Source organism: Pelecanus crispus, chromosome 1 (assembly GCF_030463565.1).
Source record: "Pelecanus crispus isolate bPelCri1 chromosome 1, bPelCri1.pri, whole genome shotgun sequence".
Classification (NCBI taxonomy): domain Eukaryota; kingdom Metazoa; phylum Chordata; class Aves; order Pelecaniformes; family Pelecanidae; genus Pelecanus; species Pelecanus crispus.
This window is the reverse complement of record NC_134643.1, coordinates 202,966,227-202,982,785: the sequence shown is the minus strand read 5'-3', so window position 1 is coordinate 202,982,785 and position 16,559 is coordinate 202,966,227. Positions and strand designations below refer to the sequence as shown.

Below are 16,559 nucleotides of genomic sequence, written 5' to 3'. Positions count from 1 at the left end.
CTGTCTGTGTTAACTTCAACAGAGACTGCAGGATTCTGCTTTACAAAACAATGAAACTGCAAAAAAAAAAAGCACTGTTTGGAAAAGTCAGAATATATTTTTAAGGCAATCTCTTTTGGTAAATAAAACCACTGCTGAAGCAATAGCAGTGATGGAGGATATGTAAAACAGCCTAGGGAAACCTGCACCCTTCTGGAGCCAGGCAAAATATTTAGGTTCGGATAACACCATCCACCTTTACCCCCAGCACTGCTGTGAAGTATCTCACCTCATCTGAAATCAGCATGCAGTGAAATAGGAAAGTGCTTCTCCCTTCCCAGCCCTGAGGAGGAATGTGGCCTCTATAAACGCTGAGGGACTTGTTATTTTACGCAATAAGATTTGATTATGTATTTTGCTAGAAATACCAAGGCTAGAAAAACATGACAAGCAATCATTCTACACTCAAGACATCCATCTTTATAAATAATAAATATAAGCACTTTTCAGCTGCAACACTGAGACTGGAATAAAGAGGTTTTTGAACACTGGCTGTTTCCCTTCAAACTAATGGAAATTAAATGTCAGAATTACCTGCTCCTTTGGTGTCAGACAAATGACATGTGAAGTGAGTTGAGAGGAGGTATGGGGATGCATAAAAACCTAGATGAATGGAAGATGACCAGATGTCAAGTTTAAAGTTTGTAATATCTCTGTTCACAAGAATTCAAAAGCCAAAGCCTGTGTGCCACCTCCTCCTGGATATGCCTTGCAGTCAGAGGACCTTTAACCTGAGTGAGGTGGCTGTGATTTGTCTGTGAATCTGTGGCGAAGGGTCAGGAGGAAGAGCAGAGTCTGCACAGTTTGCCATCACTTTGGGGCAAAGAGCCCATTTCTCATGTCAGAAGCAGATGGTCCCTACATGAGGCCACATGAAACCAGCCCCCCAGTTCCCATGGGAGTTACCCCCCTGAATGCAAAGTGCCAGGGCTGGGGAGGCTGGGCTGCAGCTCAGGTTGGGTTTGTGCGGGAAGATCAGTCCATTAGTGACAGCTCCCTTTCCCTCACCTTCCCAGCCCGGCCTGAAATGGGTTTCGCTGATCTGTTGCACACTGTAAAAGCCTTGAGGAGTAGGGAAGCAATAGCAGCTGCTCTCATTTAACCCAGCACACTGTCATCCCGGGAAATGCCATGTTATGTCAGAGTCATTTCCAGCCTGTAAGCAGCAATTGAAATACCTACAGAGAAGGAAAAAGAAAACCGGGGTGTAACTCTTCTCAATAGCAGCTGATAGCAGTTGTGCTCTGTTTGTCTTGTGCCATTTGTTCCATGCCAGTATTGCATTTATATTTTTCGTAGTCACTATTATTTTTTCTTTCTACAGCAGGAGCTCACTTTTACAATGTCCATATCCTGATGTCTGAAAGCAAAATTCACTGTTTTCCAGCAACGTTAGCGGGTCTTCTGTTCAGGCATCTGTTGTTGGGGCCCTGCTGGAGGCAATTCAGCCTGGTTCACCAGAACCAGCTGCTGAAGCCACAGGTGGTTAAATGCTGGCTCCAGCAAGCTAGGCTCTTCCACACTGGTTCCTGCTCCCCAGCTGGGTAAGGGAGCCACAAACCTTCTATTGGGCTGCACAGGTTTTGCCTTCTGCTACTCCTGTCCCAGTAGAGCCAGGCCCAAAGGTCCATTTCCTGTCTAAGAAGAGATTCAGTCTTTCCTCACCAGTTCTTGGCCTCATTTGTTGCGATCTGGGAGACTGTGGTAGGGATCACTCCTTCTCATTAGAGGTATTCAGTATAGGGCAAATTTTCTGGGCAATAGCCTCATTTTCTGCCTCCAAAACCATTTTGGGGTGTGTGGGGAACGTGCCATGCAGAAACTCTTTCCCTGCTTTCCTCTTCCCTCCATTTTGCATCTGCATCTGGATTTGATTTGCAAGATCAAATAATTTTGTATTTCAGTTACAGAAAGTGTTTCAGATAGACTTTCTTTTGGTTAGAGCATGTATTTCTGTTTAATATCTTTATCAATGATCTAGATGAGGGGATCAAGTGCACCCTCAGTAGGTTTGCAGATGACACCAAGTTGGGTGGGGGTATTGATCTGCTTGAGGGTAGGAAGGGTCTACAGAAGGATCTGGACAGGCTGCATCAATGGGCTGAGGCCAACTGTATGAGGTTCAACAAGGCCAAGTGCCAGGTCCTGCACTTGGGTCACAACAACCCCATGCAACGCTACAGGCTTGGGGAAGAGTGGCTGGAAAGTGCCTGGCTGAAAGGACCTGGGGGTGTTGCTTGACAGCCAGCTGAACATGAGCCAGCAGTGTGCCCAGGTGGCCAAGAAGGCCAACAGCATCCTGGCTTGTATCAGGAATAGTGTGGCCAGCAGGAGCAGGGAGGTGATTGTCCCCCTGTACTCGGTGCTGGTGAGGCTGCACCTGGAATACTGTGTCCAGTTTTGGGCCCCTCAATACAAGAAAGACATTGAGGTGCTGGAGCGTGTCCAGAGGAGGGCAATGAAGCTGGTCCAATGTACAACAAAGGGTCTGGAGCACAAGTCTTATGAGGAGCGGCTGATGGAACTGGGGTTGTTTAGCCTGGAGAAGAGGAGGCTGAGGGGAGACCTTATCTCTATAACTATCTGAAAGGAGGTTGTAGTGAGGTGGGTATTGGTCTCTTCTCCCCAGTAACAAGTGATAGGATGAGAGGAAATGGCCTCAAGTTGCCCCAGGGGAGGATATTAGGAAAAATTCCTTCATGGAAAGAGTAGTCAAGCATTGGAACAGGCTGCCCAGAGAGGTGGTTGAGTCCTCATCCCTGGAGGTATTTAAAAGATGTGTAGATGTGGTGCTTAGGGACATGGTTTAGTGGTGGACTTGGTAGTGCTGGGTTAATGGTTGGACTTGATGATCTTAAAGGTCTTTTCCAACCTAAATGATTCTATGATTCTCAGATTTCATTGCCCAGCCCTCCCTGTGTGTTGGGTAATCTTATTAGAGAGGCTGGAGAGAGACGAGGTTCATTACAGCTACAATTTAAAGCTTGAGTAAGTTTGAATTCTACTGAATGCAGAGCTGCAAGCATTATCCCTTGTCCTCCAGCTCTGTGATCGCTTTGCATGCTGAAGAAAATCAAAAAGCAAAAAGCAAGTGAGAGGGTTTAGAGCTATAATCCAAACTGCCAGGAGACAAGACATTTCAGCCAACCACCATATAAATTGCAGTGTTCCATTTTGGATCCATCAGGATCAGAACAGGACCCCAGTAGTGATATCTGTCTGGAAATACTGAGCAAGTCCTGATATTGTTGTCCAGTAAGTGTGGAAGCAGAGCTCTAAACAGGGTGAAAAATAGCTAGATGGGGAAGAGGATGGTTAGCTTGGGCACACAAACTGCGTCGCACAGATGCACCTAACATGAGCAGTAGTCACAGCTGTAGGTAACTTTGAGAAATTGTTCCTATCCTGAAAAAAAAACAAGCACAGTCTGATACCGTAGTAGAAAGAGACAGGAAACCACTTTTTTTTTTTTTCCCCCCGCAGACATTGAGGAAATATAAGAGGGAAGTCATAGGATAAATATGTTTCTGAAACATTCAGAAGTTGTCTACCTGGGGAGACAGCTGCTTCCAGTTCACTGATTTACAATGCCATACAGGTCTGTGCATGGCATGTGCGTTTTGAAAGGCAAAGGAAGGATGAGTGGCTAGTACAGATGGTATATTCAAAATGTGATCATTTTTCTAAACCAGCTATGGGTCTTAGTCAGAAAGAAGTTCTGGCAGTGCCATTAAAAACACATCTCTTCTTCTCTAGTGCTGTTTTGAATGTTATGGTCATGATGATTTTAATCACCTCTTACCTGTTAGATCTTTGCAATGAACAAACTTGCTGTCTAATGTAGTCCAGCTGACCTTGTCCAACTTGCATCAGGTCTTCAGTATCTGGATTGATTGCAACTGTTCTTTAGCAAAGCAAAAGGCTGAGGAGACAGTGTTTGTGACACTGCTGTCCTGGGACCCGGGGAACAATATAGGTGAGGAACCAAATGGGGAAATAGACTGAATATCCTTGACTTGATGGAAATGCTGGAGTTGCACTTCCTGAAACTAGTTGTAGACATGGTTGTGAATTCAGAGACATGGTCACTGGGTTAGTTCACAAGAGTAAAAATTTCACATTTTCTGATTGCCTTCAGTACCAGCCTTTCATCTGTGCTCTGTGATTCCATGAAGCACACAAGATAGTAATTTGAATATAAAAATATTTTAAGCAAGTGTGCATTAATGGCTTCAAGAGCTCCTCAATGGAGCTGGTGTGAAAGACAGGTTTATGGGGTGAGCAGCTGCTAACAGCTGGAAAATGGGATGTGTGAGATGCATCTCCTTCTGGTCAAGTGGTCAATCACAACCCCTGCATAATATGTGCATGGGATGCGCCTTGAGAGCCCAGGCATCTTCTGCCTTCCTGGCACATCACTGGAAGTGGGGACTTAGCCAAGACTGTGGCTTGAGAGAAGGAGATAAGGAAAATCTTGTATCCCAGTTGAAACGCTTTCTGTCAAGTGATTGTCTCACATGCTGTTTCTTATATCCAAGGCAAAGTAAAAGCCCCAAAGCCTCAATTTGTGGATCCAAGACCGTGCTGGCCAGGAGGGAACATCCAGTTACCCTGCAGGTCCATGGAGTTCCCTGCTTTTTTTAATTATTATTTTTTGTTATTATTATTACTATTATTATTACTATACTTCATCAGATCCCAGTTTTGCATGGGCTTTGGCATACTCTGCCAGTACCTCTATTTAAACAAATGCATGTGTGTATGAGAACGCAGGACAGAGAGAGAAGCGACAGTGAGAACTTGTTGATGGCTGAGATTCATGGGAGCCCCAGAGTCAGCGAGAACCACTGTGCTCAGCGCTGTACAAACAGACCTGATGCCACTGTTTGCTCCCGAGGAGTTCAGAGCCTGGCTGTATGGTCTTGTCTCCACAGCCCTCAACACAGCGAGATGGAAGAAACTACAGAGCGAGAAGGAGGAGCTGGAGAGGCACTTCGAGGAGGAGGTGAAGCAGCTTCAAAGGCAGCAGCAGGAGGAGCTGCAGGCGCTGGAGCAGCGGCTGCAGGAGGAGTACAACACCAAGAGGGACAGCCTACAGGAGCAGAACAGGTTGCAGCTGGAGCAAGTCAAATTGCAGCATCAGGATCAGGTCAGTCTCTGTCTGTTCCCTTTGAAGAGTAGACCCTGCCAGTACTGAGTGGGGCCAGATAATGAAATATATTGAACACTCCAACATGAAGACACTGGTAGGGAACTGCTGAGTGGAAAAATATATTCCTGACTATCTTTATTGCTTTTCCTCCCTATTATTTGTATTGGTATTTCTACATAGTAGTACGTTACATTGCCGTGTCTTGTCTTCACATGCTTCCAGATGTTTTACAACACAAATATTAAGACTAGCTCTGCTCCCCCCGCATACTTGCTCCCCCACCCACCTATTGTAGTCAATTTATATGAAACCAAGAGTTGAACAAGACTCTGCTCAACACAGGTAAGGCCAGCAGAGCCCTGCCCATCGTTGTTTGCAATATTTAAAGGGTGGTACAGTGAAGCGATAGGCCTCATGCAGCACATAGCCTAAACGTCAAGCAGGTGATACACTCTGGGTTCCCTGATTTCTGCTCCACCATTCAGTCTAATCTCTTAGATTGTACAACCTAAGTGTTTCTTCTTGCTTTGCTTTCTGTATGTAGGTAGGAATACTCTCACGTGCAGCTACTTTAGTCTTATTTTTAACAGCTGTAGTGAACAAACACTGTAACTCACCTATGGGCACCTCTCACATGGTGGCAGAACATCCTGCTCTGGATTATGGCAATAATGCCTTTACCTTGCCTTTTCTCATTTCGCGCTCAGTGAGCAGCGGATAGAGTTCTGATTTTTCCAGCTGCATCTCTTACCCATTGCCTGGCACCACAGTTCGCGAGGGCTTTTCTCACACAAGACTCTGCTGCATTCAGGTGCCGTCAGGTTTTGACATGCTGCAGCCCCTGCTGCCACCGGTATGGCACCTAGGCGTCTGATGCGGCGCAAGGGCCAGTCATCTGCAAAACGTGAGCCCAGCCAACAGATCCCGTTTGCCAGCATCGTTTTCTCCAGCCTGTGGATTTTGCCAATGCCCAGGGCAGCTGGAGGTGGTGGAGGATGAATTTTTCACTCTCTGAGGCAATGTAAATTGGCAGCAACAGTGCAGTGCAGATGTGGTCTGTGAGATGGGTGGATGTGACCAAAGGTCAAGGAGAAGGTTTTATGTCTGAATGCTTTATATCTCAGAGTATCCCCGGTGTGAATTTTGGGGCTGCTGCCTGAAGCAGCAGCCTGTGGCTGAGCCTCCAGAGCTGCTGCTCCTCCCTGCTCGTGCCCGCGGAGTGGGCTGACAGCAGGCACTGCAGTAGGGTGCAGAGCACAGACGTGCCCCATGCGGTTCCCAAGGGTGATGACAGCACTTGCTGTGGGCTCAGAAGCAAACCAACCCCATCAGCAGAGCCTATGCCCAAGCTAATTTAGACCATTTAAGCAGTAAAGGCTGGTGCAGCAGTGTGGCCATAGCTGAAGCACCTCCAGGAGCCAGGGAAAGGGGCTGGCCTGCACTGAGCTCATGGGAGAGGAGAACACCAACACAGCGCAGCAGAGATGGCAGCCCACTGTCTTTAGGGTAAACTATTTGTAAAAAGAGAAATGACACCATTTACTGCCTGTACCTGATATACTGTAAAACACTCCTGGGATGGGAGTGCAAATACAAATCGAGATGGTGACAGTTTTATGTCACTCATGTCACAACTGCCTGGTGTTAGGTTTATTGTGCAACACCAGTGGTATGGCAGGGCTGGGTGCACCATGGTCCTCAGTGGCACATGGGTCAGACAGCCGTGTCGGACAGACACACAGCAACCCAGCCTGTGCCCCAGAGTGTCTGCTGCCCTGGGTACTGTCGTGCAATTTGGTTTCATTCTTCGGGGGGGGCAGGGGTTGAAGAACTCTTGCTGGATTTTACCTGGTTTAATTGCTGTGCCTGCTAGTTGTTACTGATTTGCAGGCTTCTAATGTGCAACACAAAGGCTTTATGCAACTGGGCTGTTTTGTTCCAGATGAACTACCTTTTTCTGTTAGTGCATTGATTTTCAAAGATGCATTAGAAGGTGCTGTCAAATAGGTTTTTGTGTTCTAAACCAGAATTTTCAAAATATTTCTCTGAAAATGCTTAGAAGTTGTGCTGAGCCATGTCTTTTGGTTCTCATTTCAGTTTATGCAGGATGGTTTTCTTGCAATGCCCCTCAAATTTTCTGCTTTGCTTTCAGATATGAAGGAGGAGTGGCATTCCCAAAAGCCTTGGCTTTTTTTTCTTTTCACTGTCAGTGTGTCAGTTTACCTTGTAGAAGATATTAGCTCTAGCTCCAGGCCTTGCCTCTCCTGGATCCCCAGGCATTAACATTTGTGAAGGAATTTGTTCCATGAGTTAATTTTTTGCTGAGATAGTTTATGGCTTATCTCTGCTACTCTTTGAAGTGTTTCTGCAAACTCCCAGGACCACAAGAACAGGGGGTGGTTTTTTTCCCCTCAAGTGCAAGAAAGGGTGATACAGGTCACCATAGGACTTGACTAGAAGTATACTTATTTTTCTCATGTTCTCATCTATTGTGATTCTATTCATCACCACACAGAAGCAATGGAAACACATCTTTCCCTCTGCGGGGTAAATAGTTCTCTCTCCTCCAGCCCTTTGGTTTGCTCCAGAGCTCTTTGTTCCCTGAATTACTGAGGATAACCCAAACGTTTATCTTCACTGCTTTGAAAGTACTGCTGTGACCCTAGTATCTCAGAGTTTAAGCCCATCTTTTCAATCCATGGTTCCGTTAGCATCTCATGATGAATTTTAGCAGGTTTTGCTTTTCAATTCCTACTCCGCCATACACCCATCCTGTGTCGAGTGCTTTTGGATCAGAGGAGGCTGACAGGCCAGGTTGGAAAGCTGCTCACCAGCAATGTTTCTTGGCCAAGGAAAAGGAGAACTTTGTTAGTCTGGGAACCAAGGTGCATGAGTAGTAAGGATCCCTAACAACTGCTGACCCAAAGGGTTTGTAATCCTCTGGTTCTTCCTTCCCCTGCTTAGAGGAAGAAGAAAAGTGCCCAGCTCAGAACATGCAAAACAAGCAAGCCTGCTCAAGGGACTATAGTCATTCAGCTCTGATGCTGCTGAGCTGGCGCTGGTCCCAGCCAGCCTTAGAGCAGAGTCACCTAACCCATTAGCTAAAGACCTCTTATGCTGGACACGAGAAAAGCCTTGTCCTTGAGCTGTCCATCTGTGGGGGGGAATTTGAGCTTGCATTCATGAAGGCAATAACAATAGCGAAATCCTTTTAACCATGGATCTGCATGTATCCACACATCTGATTTGGAAGTTAATCATCCCACTTTCATGGTTTCCAGTCATAGCTTAGTCTCCCACACTGTATTGCTGTAGTCACTGTTTTGTTTAGTATCAGAGAGCTGTTGTTTCTTTGGATACACAGGTTGTTAGGTTTTGGAGGCTCACCTGTCTCTGAGGAGGTGAGTCAGCTCTTTCAGCATAGCAGAGCATGAGAGCCAAACTCCTCACAAACCAGTCATGTGTGCCAATGCATTCCAATATTTCTCATATCTCCTTACAGCTAAGGGCAAAATTGCAACGTAAAGGCTGCAACCCTGGCTTGCCAGTGTTTCTTGCTTGAGCTGCTCAGATCAAGCTGTTTTGTCCACCAACTTTTTTAACTTCTCCCACTAGAGCCTCTTCTTGATTTTACTTTATTAAGCCTTAAAAATCCCACCTGAGCTTCTTTTTATAGCCAGAAATAACCATGACACTTGTTAAGTGAGTCGATCAAGCCTAGAGAGTAAGTTGGTGGCAAAGTTGGAATTAGCATCCAAGAGATCTGCTTCCCAGTGCCAGGTAGACTATCTGCTACGAAAAATTGCATACAGTCAGGTGGGAAGATTAAAAAAAGTCATTTGGGATGTGGATATGAAACACAGAGAAGACAGAAAAATCCCTGCAGACCATTTGGAACATATTTAATTGGCTTTATAGATAAATAACCTGCCAAGCAGTGAAAGCAGACCCCTTCACCTTCTGAAGATGTTGGAGTTGAGCATAATCATTCCTATGGGATGCTGCTCAGCTGAGAAGCAATTAGAGTATGAATAAAGACTTAAGCAAGGGTGAGGTAAAGAACATGGCAATGCTGATGAGATTTCAGTGCACAGACATCGTATACAAGGACATTGCACTCTGGGAAAAGTCAAGTGGTAGTCCCTGTCCCATTAGTAGCCCACTGAGTCATTTAGCCCCCCTTTCCCTGCTCTTTCATGCAATATATCAGCAGGCTGAGTCCCCACTGTTTTGCAAGCAGTTCTTCACCACTGTGTTGTCTCCCACGTTATTGTGAAAATGAGTTTGGATAATTTTGAATTCCATGTTAAATGCCTATCTTTCATTCTAAGAGCATGCTTTCTCCAATACAGTCAGAAATTTTGCTTCTGTTGGATAATCTAACACATATGTTTGATGCTTAAATGCAGTGAAATAACATTTATTCCAGTCAAGACATGCTCAGCTGCAGTAACTTTCTACCATTATTTAACATAACAGTAGCAAAAAAGCTGTTTAAAGTCAAATCATTTTGCAATGAACAGCTGTTTCATTGTAAAAGTAAAATAGTTTGATCCTCTGCATTGCCAGATATCACAGATAATGTGTTAAATGCAGGGAATAAGATCACTGTGATTATAAAACCTAGAAAGGCAAATGGATGCATTGCATTCAGAAACTGCTCTGGACCACTGACTTAACCTTGATCACCACTTCTCACTGTATTTTCTTTAATGATGCGTATCAAAACACCATCATTAGGGGTCTCGCTTCGCCTTTAGCCAAGTCTAGTAACAAACAATGTACTGAAGGAGTTGCAAACCCATCGGGTGCAGAGGAACACGGGCCGCCCACAGCCCTCTTCCAGCTGCATCCCCAGCTCCTGTGATGGCTGTGTGCAGTGCGGTTTGTTGGGCACTTTGCAGCAGCAGGACCTCTTTGTGGCCTCAACATGAGATCAGAAAAAATTTTTGTGGCTTCACTGTCATCTTGCTGACTTCCACACCAACCTGGAAACTCTTGTGTCTGCACTGGAAAAGGTGCTGTCGTGTCTTCCATCAGTTTATTGGATGTGGACTCAAAATACATGATTCAAGAGGACATAGGAATTTGGGTATTGATGACTTTGTAGGATACTCTTTTTCAAGTAAAAGTGTTATAGATTGCAGTTCATTTTACATATCCACTGATAATAATTTCTATGTTTCTCTAGAAATAAATATTTTACAGCTATGAATAATTCATACGCACTTTCCATGGAAGTTAATTCAAGACCTTACAATAAAAATCATGGCAGCAAAGTGCTGTGAAGACAAAAACCAGGATGGCTCAGAACTGTGCATGTTTATCTGACCATCAGAGGGAGTTGGGTCATTAATATAATTGAGATTAATGGAATGTTGAGATTTCTGAACATGTCATAAATGGGTTCTTCGCTTAAGGGCTTTTTGGCCTTTTGCTTTCTTATGTACCTCTATTATGACCATCAAGTTAAAAGAACAAAAATACTATCAGCAGTGACTACATGCTACCACTCAAGGTGTTCACATGCCTGTTTCATAATGAATAAAACTGGCTCAGGTGCTGGAAGTGTCATGCTCAGTAGATCCCTTTACTGTTCCCAGCTCACTGGAGCTCTCCAGCAGCTTGTTAGTGTGCCACAGCATGTCTAATCATGTGCCCATGTCTCCATTCATTGTCTTTGGAACAGGTGGAAGATATCACAGCTGTACACGAAGCTGCAATGTTACAGCTGGAAAATAACCACATAGTTGCCATTACAGTACTGCAGGATGAGAACGACTGCAAGATTCAAGGTAAGCCAAAGACAACCCAATGGCTACAGAGCTATTCCAGAGCAGGAATTAGTGCTGTAGTGAGATTGTGTAAGCCTGCATTTTCTTCCTCCAGAGCAGATGATACAGAAAATCTGTGTTGGTCTAGTGCTTTCTTGTGGGGTGGACCACCAGGTTCATGCTAGGGGTGAGGGAGAGCTGTGTGCAGTGTGTGCAGCATCTAACTTGGACCTGAGACTATCTGAGGGGTCTTTGGGCCAGAGATAAGGCTTTCTTCATGGGTCGCTGAACACAGAGTCCAAATTCCACCTCACTTCACACACAGACTTTTCTCAAGAGCCTAATCCTCGGGTGCTCAGGAGGTTAGAGGTCATTGAACAGCTCTGAATTTAGGTGCTTAAATGCCTACACTGCTTCTAAAAACACGACTCATCATTTTCAGCAGCAAAAGTCTGGCCATGCTGAGCAGACCAAAGCCATACGCTGGTGCAAATCTGCACCTCAGCACTGTTATCTTTGTTTTGTGTTAAGTTTTTTCCACAGGATTCGATGCTGCAGACAGAGCTGTTTCCTCCCTTCCGGTTCAGTATCTAAATATGTGTCTTTGTACATGCTTTAGCTGACATTCAACAGTTATCTGTACAATCTCCCTCTTTTTTTTTTTTTTGCACATAAACATAAGGGTCTAATTTTTAAATAGCTCTAGTAGGTTTTTCCACAACTTTCTCCAAACCGAGCCACATTGCTTAGCTCTGCACTGTATCAATTAAAGACACAGTCCAGAGTATAGCGTGAGCTGACAACAGTCTATTCCCCTCTTCTGTAGGCAGAGATGCTATCTAGCATACCATTTTTAAATTAACATATACAATTTTAAAAATTTTTTAAAAAAGAAAAAGCTATTCCTTGCTTGAGGATATTCTTCTCTGATCATTTTTGCTGGTATTTTCTGATCGTAAAACTTGGCTGCGGTTTATCAAGGCTCCGGTGGTCCCTGCTGCTGGTGCGGGTATGAAATGCCCTCCTGTGCATGGAAAAGGCATTGCAGCAGCTGCGGTCTAGGGTGCTGTACAGGGCCCTAGAGCATTAATATTATTACTGCTGTTATTGTGGCTAGTGAGCAATGATTAGAGGGCAGAACCCCATGGGATTGGTGGTAAAGACACAAAAAACAGTGTCCATACACTGAAAAGGGAGGTGCTACTACTGTACTGAATGACAGTTTGATGCCATTGGTTTAGAGATTAAACTTTATTCCACTTTGGTTATTAAATTTTTGGTTATTGTTAAGTCCAGGGTGAGTTGTTCTAGTAGTGAAACATTTAATCATGTAATATAAATAGAGGACTTTTTTGTCTTCACGCTCTGTCAGTCTCACTAATGCAATAAACCTCACAGGTCATCTGCCACAGCTCCTGGAGAAGAACTGTCATTTGCATTTTTGCATCTGAGTTGCTGCCCTGCCCGCCCCCCCCATCTCCTCAAAGAAATTGCAACCCAAGCTTTTAAATATATTTGATTTTAAAATCTTTAATTTGGGGATACTCACTCTGTACTGGTAAATGACCCATTGTCAGACTGACCCTTTTCAGATGAGAGCTCCTGGGAGCCAGAAATTCTGAGCAGTTCTGAAAAATCAGAATCTGGATACGTAGAAATAGAGGTACCTGCAACCAGTGAAAGATCAGGAAATCCTGATCCTCAGAACAATTCACCTAAGGTCACAGGATGTATTACTACCAGTTTCCTACTCAACCTCCATGCCCTAAAACTGCATCCCGAATTGCGCTTGGCTCACGATGTCTGTGCCCCTCGGACCCTGGTTTGCTGGACTTCACTTAACAATGTCATGTCTGTGTATCTTCCCCAGAACTGAATACTGCTCACAAACTGGAAAAGGCACAATTAGAAGAGAATTTTGAAAAACTGCGGCTGTCACTCCAGGTTAGCAGTTTCATTATTTCCCACCCCTGTAATGATGTTGCAGAGCAGCTGGTGGGGCAGCCCCAGCCCCGTTGCCAGCTGCCAGCACACCAGGCTGTCGCTTCTTACCAGCTGTAGTACCTCTTGTCCTCCACCTGTCCAAACTGGGATCTAGCAGCAAAGGTGCCCCCTCAGGTTCTTTCCTCCCCCTTGGCTGGTTCAGCAAAATACTAACTATCTGAAAGAGAAGAGCAGGCAAACCTAAAGGGCAGAAAAGGCAGCTGGATAAAGCAAAGAAAGGTAAGGTCCTTTTGACCCTGCTGACTGCTGGCCCAGCACAAGGAGCAAAGCTGAGCTCTGCCCTGCGTGGTGGGGAGAGCTCTGGCATCTGCGTTGGGTGTGAGCATCACCTTGTCTACATGGTACCCTCCAGCAGGCACCCCTGGGGCTCTGAAATGCTGACCTTTCTTTCCCTGCCTGGCCCTGTGCCTGTGCTTTAAACTCTTCCCTGCTGCCTGAATGTGGGGGAGCCAGTCCTGCAGTCCCATTGCCCGGAGGGCAATGCGGTCCCTGATGAGGGATGCCCCAGGGCTGGCCCTGCTGTGCAGCCAGGCTATGGCCGGCCAGGGTCAGCCCTGCACATCACATCTCCCACATCCCACTGTTTAGCACCAAGCTCAAGATCATCTTGGCTTTTTCAGTCCTTCTAATAAATCCATGTTGTTCTCACTCTCTAGATGAAGAAATCCCAAGGAAGGGAGGGTGGAAGCGTGCCCCTGTGATTCATGCTAATTTTGGAAACCTTGTGTGAACAAGTAAAGATGCCACAGCAAATAATGAAAGCTCTGTTTGATTTTGTAGACAGAGATTAGTTACAATTTTTAAAACCCCTGACTAGCACATACTGTTGCACACAGCAACTGTCACTGCCTTCCTCATGCGCCTGTGACAGTTCGAGGCATGTCAGCAGTTTTGCAATAAGCACTGATGTAATGTTACAGCCAAGAAATTATATATATGAAGGATAAGAATACCAGTTTCACATCAACTGTGGGTTTTACAGATGTTTTATATAGAGAGGTAACAGGAATACTTTTGATGGTAACAGAAATATGATTGCTTAAAATAACATGTTGTTCCTGTGTATAGCTCTGAAACTACGATCATTCACAGTCCACACCACTAACTCATCATTGCTTGTTATCATGTTAGAAGCCTAGGAAGGTGAAGGAAGCAAGGATGGGGTATCTACCACCTCATTCAGGCTCTAAGGAGCACAGAAATGATCTCTTTCATGCCTGTGATATAAATGCCAGCTCTTTTAAGGAAAGACATGCTTGTTCTCATCCAGCCCAAGGTGATGGGGTGATTTAACATCAAAGATGTTTCGTGAAGTAGTGCCAGCCAGCTGCAGGCATTGCAGGGATTTCAGGATTCCCTGAGGCACTAGGTTATCAAAAACCCCAGTGTGTGTTCAAAAACCACCACCTTGCGGGGGTTTCTAAGCCTTGTTCAGCTCCCCCGGTGGTTCCACAGTGCAGATTGACTTGTACGAATGTAAGAGGGGTGATAACACGGTTGGTGTGTTCATTGGTGCGTCTCCCCTCCAGGACCAGATAGACACCCTCACCTTCCAGAACCAATCCCTTAAGGCCAAAGCAGACCGATTTGAAGAGGCTCTGAAGAAAAACACTGAGGAACAACTGAAGGTAGATGACGACTATAACTATATGGTCATCAAGATATGTGTTTCTAAGTATGACTCAGATCATGCAATTCAGTGGATAGCAATGGGATCCTTACCCGAGGGCATGTGCCAGCCGAGACCCCAACTCTTGAGCTCTGAGGAGGAGTCAGAAATCTTAGCCTAGGTCCATCATTTGCTGAGTTTACTTCTTTATTCTTTCACCCAGCATTTGTAGCTCTGTTTCCAAAACATTTCATTAACTCCATCTACTATGTCCTTATGGCTGTCTATTCTTCTTTCCCTTCTTCCTCTCTTTCTCTTTACTTTTTGTCTTTTCACATTTAGGTTTCTTTTTTTGTGCCTTCTGAACCAACTTCTTTGATATCCTCTCTATTCTCTCATTTTTTCCTGGACTTGCAGGGGACAGCCCTGTCATATGAAGTATTTATTCAACTGCTGTCTATTGGGGCCATGCTGTTTATTTACAGTGTGTAAGTAAACACACGCTGCAATTATTTATCTGAAATTAAATAACCCTGACATGACCCTCCAAAAAGAGTTTTCTTTTAACTTGGGGCATTTCACTGTGTTCACAGCACAACCCCATGGGCAGCTGTATCAACATGACAGAGAGGACAGAATGAAAATAGTGGGGTGAGCAAGGGGCTCAGTGAGTTTCTAGATGAGAGACCTCATTAGGAAAGGAGCACAAATGTTTGAAACAGACTTGGCCATGGGAAATGGGTAGCACCAGTCCCTTTCCACCTCCACTGCAGTATTTAATTTACATGAAAGGACAAATTCTGCTGTATCACAGTGATGTTAATGCCAAGTACCACCAGGCAATTCACTGGAGTGAGTTACACTGGGCAAAATCCAGAACAGCTTAAGTCAGCGACAGTGTTTCATCAGTATAATTCAGAGTACATCTTTTGCCCATGAGTTGAACCCTAGTATCCCCTACATCTGAAATTCTCAAGCAGAAGAGCAACTTTTTCCCACCAGATCTAATCTTTCTTAGCAGGCACTGTGATGCAGTGATGCAGGCAAGGCAGAAGACTCTATTTTTCACATCCAGCCCCCTTGTCCAGTTTCCTCAGTTTCATGTTTGTACTTTTCCCAAGCCAAAATCCCTGCATAATCATAAAATACCTCATACAGTTCCGAGTAGGAATGAGGTTGCTGAACAACCTGGCATCCCATCCTTCTAGCCATGAGGCTGGTCAAAAGAAAGGTACCATTGGCTATCCAGCCAAAGGGATGGTCTAGGAGAGAATATCAGCGTTCAGATGGGCTGGCGAGGCCCAAGTCCAGGTGATTTTCACATCACTGAGACTCGTACACCACCGGGTACATTGGGGAAACTGGCTGACAAATATCCAAATCACTGGTATATTTCCTAGATTGTACGAGCTCCATATCTGCACTTAGAAAAAGATCTGAAGAGCTTAAAACATGTTCTGGAAATGAAGAACCATCAGATTCACCAACAGGAGAAGATGATTATGGAGCTAGAAAAACAGGTGAGTTGTTATTTTTCTTCCAGAGGAGACATCACAGAGGTAGAAAAGTAAAGGTTTGGCTACAGCAGATGAACTTAAAAGGGGTGAGAAAATACACGAGGCTGGGGCAAGGCACGGTCAAAGAGGTTCATAAATGGCTATGTATTGTGTTGTCCCACTGTCAACCTACATAGCTGCTTCTGTTATACCATGTCTCAGGTTTTCACTCAGAAATTGGGATCTTTTCCCATCCCTTCACCCACCAATGATACCCTTGCTTTCTCTCACACACCCATTGATCTGTATTGCTTTTTCATGCAATACCTGCTCAGCCTGTTACGTTAGACAGCGAGGCAAGTGGTGTAGGAAGAATGGAAGAAGGGGAACTTTGTGGTACTCCAGGGCTTCATTTTGTACACCAGCCTGCACCATACGGCCCTACAGAAGTCAGGTAATCATTTAGGGCTAGAGAGGGCAAGTAG

The 16,559-nt window shown here is 44.9% G+C and overlaps 1 protein-coding gene across 1 annotated transcript in view; it reads left to right on the top strand.

The window, feature by feature from the left end:
- Positions 1-16,559, top strand: part of MTUS2 (microtubule associated scaffold protein 2) — a 204,183-nt gene that overhangs the window by 179,353 nt on the left and 8,271 nt on the right. Inside the window, exons 8-12 of the mRNA XM_075707396.1 lie at positions 4,974-5,188; positions 10,881-10,986; positions 12,836-12,909; positions 14,499-14,597; positions 15,979-16,098. Coding sequence (XP_075563511.1) covers positions 4,974-5,188; positions 10,881-10,986; positions 12,836-12,909; positions 14,499-14,597; positions 15,979-16,098 — 614 coding nt within the window. The remainder of the gene's footprint in view (positions 1-4,973; positions 5,189-10,880; positions 10,987-12,835; positions 12,910-14,498; positions 14,598-15,978; positions 16,099-16,559) is intronic.